At 38.5% G+C, this 7,526-nt stretch overlaps 2 protein-coding genes across 3 annotated transcripts; one reads left to right on the forward strand and one right to left on the reverse strand.

Annotated features, from left to right (window-relative positions):
• The first annotated feature begins 710 nt into the window (after positions 1-710).
• On the forward strand, positions 711-3,966 carry LOC21397054 (transcription factor APG). 2 transcript variants are annotated; one of them, XM_024162405.1, is made up of 7 exons: positions 711-953; positions 1,146-2,307; positions 2,389-2,508; positions 2,629-2,694; positions 2,838-2,903; positions 2,983-3,627; positions 3,886-3,966. In XM_024162405.1, the coding sequence occupies exons 1-6, from the start codon at positions 916-918 to the stop codon at positions 3,283-3,285; spliced, it is 1,755 nt and encodes a 584-aa protein (XP_024018173.1). In that variant the 5' UTR covers positions 711-915; the 3' UTR covers positions 3,286-3,627; positions 3,886-3,966. The 2 variants fall into 2 exon arrangements, with proteins under 2 accessions (XP_024018173.1, XP_024018172.1); XM_024162404.1 differs by having other exon boundaries at positions 3,023-3,627.
• On the reverse strand, positions 3,845-5,958 carry LOC21397055 (charged multivesicular body protein 7). The gene is made up of 6 exons (XM_010093135.2): positions 5,639-5,958; positions 5,145-5,567; positions 4,840-4,970; positions 4,522-4,690; positions 4,205-4,334; positions 3,845-4,119 (listed from the first exon to the last, which is right to left on the reverse strand). Exons 1-6 carry the CDS (start codon positions 5,846-5,848, stop codon positions 3,845-3,847), a joined length of 1,338 nt encoding a protein of 445 aa, XP_010091437.1. The 5' UTR covers positions 5,849-5,958.
• Positions 5,959-7,526: the final 1,568 nt, after the last annotated feature.

Here is a 7,526-nt window from a genome sequence, read left to right on the forward strand (position 1 = left end):
TCTTTTCTTTCTTTCTTTTTGTTTTTTGTTTTTTTTTTATATTGCAAACTGTTTCCAAAATTTGAGTGTGGGATCTCTCTCGTAACTCATCCTACCTTACCAATTGATCCGGCACAAGTTGGCTTATAAAAGACACCACTAAGTTAATTAGTAATAAACTAAAATTAATAAAAATATATATTTTTTAATTTTATAAAATGATGGACTGATCCCTTTTTTTTTTTTTTCGTGTGTATATATATATATATATAGAAATAGATAGAAGGAAAAAAAGGAAAAGTAATATATAGAAATAGATAGAAGGAAAAAGGAAAAGTAAATAGGTCCCGCATCCTGCCTGGTCCCAAGTATAAGGTAGCCGATATAAGAAGTTCAAGTAAGGTGGTCCAAAGCGTGAAATTATGGGATACATGTAACTCTGCAAGCCACACGATCATGATAAAAGCAATTAGTGCGAGGAGGTTTGATTGAGCAGGCGTACGCGTGGTTCAGCACAACACAACAAATGGGTAATGGCCCGAATTAATGGCATTGGCAACGGAGGAATCTGTTAGGAGGACATGACTTGACTATGACAGATGCTCTAGTGCTTGTCTTTGTGTTTGTGTGTGTGTTTGGACTCTCAACTTTCTACTTTTTCTAGAAGAAATTAATAGATTATATATCTATATCTAATGTAATATATTAATCCAGCTTCCTGCCTAGGTTTTGTCTGTTATAAATAAAATCCCCATATATACGTGTGGAGCTCCCAGTATTTGACCTAATTATCCGGAGGAATCCCATCCTATATCTCCTTCTTCTTCTTCTTCTTCTTATTAAATACTTCTTCTTCGTCTTCTTCTTAAATAGTTCTTTCTTCTTAGCCCAATATCAGATCATGCTCGCTGAATCCTCTCAATTACTTACTAAGGGATGAAGAGAAGTTCGACGTTTAATCTCGAATCCTCCATGTAATTCTATTTTTGTTTTCGGTTGAAGGCATAATATACATGATAATAATATAACTGTGGTTTATACACACACACACACACACACACACATACATATATATATATATATGTATGTATATACACATATATACACACTTATAGCTAGCTAGTTAAAGCAGCTGGTGGATTAATGAGAATAGATAAATAATGCAGGAAGAGGCAGAGGCAGATGGATGGGTTAGTGCCAGTGGAGCTGGTATGGAAGAAGGATGAGATTGCCATCCGACGTCCTACAACCACAATACCAAATTCCACCCAAATGAACAACACACCCAACTACTTACTAGCTGCCACTTCCACTAATCCTACTACAAATCCTCCTCACAAAAATTATCTCCATTTCGGCTTATTCCCTGATCATCGTCATCATCATGAACGGTTCGTGGTTTCCGCACATCGCAACACCTTTAAAGACGACAAATACGTTAACAAATTTAAGAAACTAAGTCAGCTCAAAACGCCTCTTGGTCCAGTTCCTGGAGATTCCCACATTGTTCCAGACAACGACTATGATCAGCAACATCCTGATCATTTTCATAAATATTCACAAGTGTTAGGGCATTATCTTAGTACCACTGATGATCATGATCATGTTGAGAAAATTATGCCCAGGACGACCAAGCTGCAGCAGGCCGTTGGACCGCCAGTTGTAAGATCATCATATCATGATCATGATCATGTAAATTCAAGGCAGGTCCCATATTATTCACGTTGTAGATCATCTAATCATGTAAATATTGATGATGATGGTGATCGGATTGGCGAATATAACAATAATTGTAAGATCAAGAGAGGTACTAGTAGTAGTAGTAGTAGTAGTAAAGCCACAAGTAGGCGTGGCAGTAGTACTAGGAGGCGTGCAAGTGCAAGTGGATTGCTCAACTTCGTGACGACCACCGAATTCTCAACATCACCCAATCATCAGCTTCTTGATGGAAGGCCTGCTGTGGTTGCCACTACTAGCGCTAATTATACTACTAGTATGAATTCCCTACCTCTACCAAAACCAATAACAATTGGTACTAATTATTATACTAGTGCTGGTGTCAAATCTCCTCCTCCTCCTCCTCCTGATGATGATCATGACAACCAAACAGTACTACTGCTTGTGCCTACTAATGATGATGGTGATGATGATCAGCACTCTCAAGCCGCGGATCCCTTGGCCTCTATTAACTCTAAACAAAAGCATTCTGCTGCAGAATCACCAAATGACAAGTGCGACGAAGCACTCGTTCCATCATTTTCGGTCTGCTCAAATGATCCAATTAACACCAATCACCAAGACGACTCAGAACCATGTCCATGTAATAAAGTAAGTAGACAGATTTTTAATGTTCCAAAATTAACATTCAAGTATCGTGGAATATTAATAAAATTCAAAATTTCACTGCAGAGCGTTGGAGAAGAACCTCAATTACGTCTTCCACCTTCCACTTCCAACAAAGCGCCACCTACTTCCAGAGCTGCCAAGAGAAAAGCCCCAGCTACTGCGCTCCATAATTTGTCCGAAAGGGTCGCTATTTTTACTACCCTTGATCGATTCACTAATTCCTTTTAATCCATATATATCTACGTGTATATCCTGTAATATTTACTAACAAGCTCGTATATATTCGGTAATGTCATTGATCAGAGGCGAAGAGATAAGATCAACAAGAAGATGCGCGCCTTACAAGCGCTCATACCCAACTGCAACAAGGTACATAAAAATATTAACAAATATGTATTTGTCTTTAATTATATATCATCTTCCGATTATAGAACTAAAGAGTTGAGCGAGAGAAGTCTTTAGTTAGTTGCTTAATCCTGTCCTGTCGCGTGTGCTAACTCTGAAAGCTGCAGGTAAAAAAAGCTTCAATACTGGACGAGGCCATCGCATACATGAGGACACTTCAGCTTCAGTTGCAGGTACAAATTAATGTATACTATTACTAGTTCATGTAGATATTCTGTTTATATATCATTGGATGAATTTTGTTCATTTTAGATTCCATATAATGGTGGTGCTACCTACTGTTGTGAAGCAGATGATGTCAATGGGAACAGCCACGGGAGTAATGCCTCCAAATCCAATCATGTTAGCAGCCGGCAACGGAGCACCACCACATCCACATTTGAGAACCACATTTGCTATGCCGCCTTCCACATTTCAAATGCTTGCCTTCCCACCTACCGCTGCTGCTGCTGCTACTTTTGTTCCTATCAACATGGCGACTTCGCTACCACTCGTACCACCCTCCATCCCCCTATCCTTGTCCACTTCCAACAACTCAAACCCGACTCACCTTAATCCTGATCACCGCAACCCATTCAATCCTAATTTTTTTGGCTAAAGGAAAAGGAAGATCATTCATACCATCAACTCTTATCCCTCCTTGAGAAATCTCGGGGCCACCTATTAAGGGGGTGGGGGGAAACCTGAAAAAAACTCCACACAAAAGACGGACTAAAAGTTTTCAATCCCGCTACTACAAGTCCAATTTTGCATAATCCATGCTCAGACCTCAAAGCGGGACTACAAAGCATCAAAACCGAGGCGCATTTTGTGTGGAGAAGAACAGAAGGCAATCAATACGGATCCATTCGAAATTCTACTTTTCTTTTCAAGTCTTACAGAGTAGTTGCAGCACAGGTAAATCGCATCTCTAACTAACAACTTTGACAAGTTCAAGGGCTTGTCACATTTGAAAAAAGTAATAGCAAAAAGGGGGAGAAAAAAAAAAATCCACTCCTAAACCTTGCTGATACAATGACATCAAAAGTTCCAAACCTTTACATATATGCACTAAAGAATGACTAAGTAGACACATCATATATCTTAATTACAATTTCGATTCTATGAATTGTAGCTAAGCACGTTCAAGCTCAAGATCTTTTGTTTCTTTTGCAGCAATGTCCCGTGCTGCAGCCGTACTTGACAGGACATCCACGACTTTGAGATTTGAAAAAGCCTCGCTCAATGACTCAGCAGAGTCCAAAGCCGTTGCTTCTGCGGCCGTAGCTTGAGCCTCAGCTTCATGAATTGGTTGATGAGAGTTGTTCACACAACCAATTTCCAGCTCTAATTTCTTAAACTCCTCTTCGATATCTTCATTGTCAACAGATGTATATGAAGGAGTTGATTCTGTGAAGTCCAAAAATAGAGTTTAGATGCAAGAGGACGACTTGTATTGGGAAAGAAGAAGTGATGGAAAGAGTGAATTTTTTACCTAAAGCATATTCTACTTGCTTTTGTAAATCAACGCTCTCCTCGAGTTGTTGTAAACTGTGTTCGACTTCTTTGACACTGATGTTATTTTCCTTAATTGCTTGAGCTCCAATTTGAATGGCTTCAGAAACCTACCAACAAGGCCAAATGATTCATTTAACTAAGGTAAGGTAAACTAATTTTAAACCAACGCATCAAATTCACTCCTACATTAAAATTTATTAAGCTAGCTAGGGTTACAAGATTTAAGTAGACGATAATAATAGAGTGGAGTTAAAGGGAATGAATTAGAAAAGGTCTTCCTGATGATGAGTTTACCTTCTTAGTGGATTCAGCATTCGAAATGAGGAGGAGGACTTCCTCCACTCTACTCAAAAGAGAAGCACATTTTTCTCTACTCTTATCGACCAATTTGAAAGTCCTCAAATGCCTCAAGGCCACATTTTTGTTTCCAGAAGCCAATGAAGCCATGGCTGCCTTTTTCGAGCTGGAGAGAGAGAGAGAATACAGTTTTTAAGTTTTGACAAAGGGAGCACAAAAGGAAGAACAGAGTGATTGAGTTGAATTCATTTGACAACAATGAATCAACATTACTATTTACTACATTTGTCTGTTTGTTTGTTTGAGTTGTGTTACCTTTGACAACGTTTGTCAATGACAGCAAGCTGTTGCTCAAGAGTTTCTGTCGTTGAAATCAAGTGAAGAACATCGCAGTCCAAACTTGAAACACTCGTAACAGGTGATGTTGAAAGGGAGACTTTAACGCCCTGAATTTGAAAGAAAACAAAAACAATCGATAATTTGATTAAAAAAAAAAAAGAGTTGAGGGGAGTAATGAAAAAGAGATTTGAAGTGGAATTATTCGAGTTTTCAATTCCCAGTTGCTGCAGTAAAAAACTCTGGTAAAAATTACATCTCAGAATTGAAAACTCGAATCGGACCTGAATAATGTGTGGCGTGTTCCTGTTGAGAGAGAGGGAGAGAAAGCGAGCTTGGGATTGTGATGACAAGTAACTCAAAATAGCGGACGCTTCTTGGGGTGAAGCAGAAATATGCTCAAATCTGTTGATGGTAATCACACAAGTAGAAGATGGAGAAAGATTTTCGTCAGCTAAGAGCTTAAGCAGTCGGGCTGCTTTCTCCTTCAACACCGGCATTACTATGAAAACATCATTCTCATAACTCGTATTTGTTGTCGTAAAGAACAAGTTTGTTAATTTAGTGAGAATGTGAGAGAGGCGGCCTGCCCGTGGATCAACCAGGTGGTGAGTTGGCAGAATGTCACGTTCCTTGTGCATCAGAGACAGCACCTGCTCAAGGCATAAAGGGCTCAACCCCCCTCGATTGAACCAATCCTTCTTCAGCTGAAAAAGAAGCACTGATGAGATCTTTCGAAGAATGGATTCAATTCGGTTTAGGAATTAAAGAAAGAAACCTGAGAAGGTCGGATGAAGAGAAATTGGAAATGGCCAGAGACGTGGAGAATCAAGTGACGCCAGAAAAGGAAAGTGGATTCCCAGTCGGAGAATTGGCCGCTGAATGCCTTGAAGCGAGACCTGGCTGCCAAATCGTCGTCCCAGTCGCCAACTTCCTTCTTTATATATTCTCTCACCGCCACTCCCACTTCACCACCTGATTCTTCCATGGATTTCCTTTGCCCTAATTCCCTTCATTTCCTTGAATCTTGTCTCTTGATGCCATGGAGGTTGACGACAACCCCTGTCGCAGGACCCCATTCGGTTGGATTTCCGGCTTCATCACAAAGCCCACATTACTCATTGCACTCAACCCCAACTAAGGCCTTTTTATCGGCCCAATCAAACCTAATGCCATCAGCCCATCAATCACATCATCCCTGCGGAGCTGTCCGAAGCGGTAAGGAAATGGAGCCTAATATCATTTTCGATTCAAAATACCTTTTTAGCTTTGAGAAATGAGGGTAATTAACCACACACACTTCAATTAAGATCTCATTCACTTCACTGATTCGAATTTAAAATTTAAGTTTTATTATAATAAAAAGTTTTCAAAAACAGTCACGTTTAACTTTTTTGCTACAATAAAAAATTTTCACATAAAATTACATCTCAACTCGAATTAAAAACTCGAATCATCAAACTAAACGAGTCATATTTTACTCTAATAAAAATAATAAAAAAAAATTAGCATTTTGTTTCTCTGTTTCCTCAAAAATCCTTCAAAAAATCCCTTTTATCTTTAAAAATAAATATCCAAAAATTTTGAAAACGAGAGCCTTTTAATTTCTTTTTTAGGGAATTAACCCTCTATTTATAAGAATTAAATTAAGAAATTTTCAGACGATAATTTCTATCAAATTTAAAATATAATTCAATTACGAAGTTATTTATTATTACAAAAACAAGACTATTACCCTATCTGTAAGGGGGGAAAAAAATCTTTCTGTAAGGAATGATTATTAGTTCAATGTTTTTGCCATAAAAACATGGAGCCTGCGCGTGTTACATGAACGTTGTTTTGTAGCTAATCTGATCATATACAGGAATCATTATTAAAAATAATTTCAGGAAATGATTGAGCATCACGATCGATCATGAAGACCAGATTGTAACTCTATGACTACTGCTAATCGCGTTAAAAACCAATTATTTCTTAATTACTATTGTGTGGGAAAATGTGATGGACACCTGGACCGACGGTGCCACGACACGTGGCTATACTTACTTTTCGCCGAGCACCCAACCCTCGACGCTTCGTTTCCCTCAAGATCAGCTATAGAACCCGAAGATGAAGTCCATAATTAGGGCCGTCGCCCCTATGAGGCGTCGACGGTTGATTTCGCCTGGGTCGGCACGACAAGATCCCTCGACTGCAGAAGAGATCACTGGAAAGGGCGAGAAAGGTTAAACAACCACTGACGACGAGGGGAACGTCCCTGATAAGTGCACGAATTTGCACTTTTAATGTTCATAATTGTCAAACTATTTTATCAATTTTGTGATTTTAATTTCAAATATTCCTAAATTAAGAGGATTTAATTTTAATTGGATTTATTTTATTTTTCAGGTTTTTGAAGAAAACAATTGAATTTGGGCCAGTTTACCAAGCAAAACCCAAAAGTTGAGCCCAAGAAAAGCCCAATTCGGCCCAAAACCCATCAGCCCACCAACTAGCCGAGCCGAGCTGATTAGTGCATGAAAATGCACCATAAATATTGCTTTTGATTTATATAATATTAAAATATTTAAGCTTTAATTAAACAAATCCATTATTTTTATTCATAATATTTTTAATTGGAATTTGTCTAGTTTTTGCTTAATTATTTGCAGATAAAAAGCAGTGTA

Source organism: Morus notabilis, unplaced genomic scaffold (genome assembly GCF_000414095.1).
Source record: "Morus notabilis unplaced genomic scaffold, ASM41409v2 Scaffold498, whole genome shotgun sequence".
NCBI classification, from domain to species: Eukaryota; Viridiplantae; Streptophyta; class Magnoliopsida; order Rosales; family Moraceae; genus Morus; species Morus notabilis.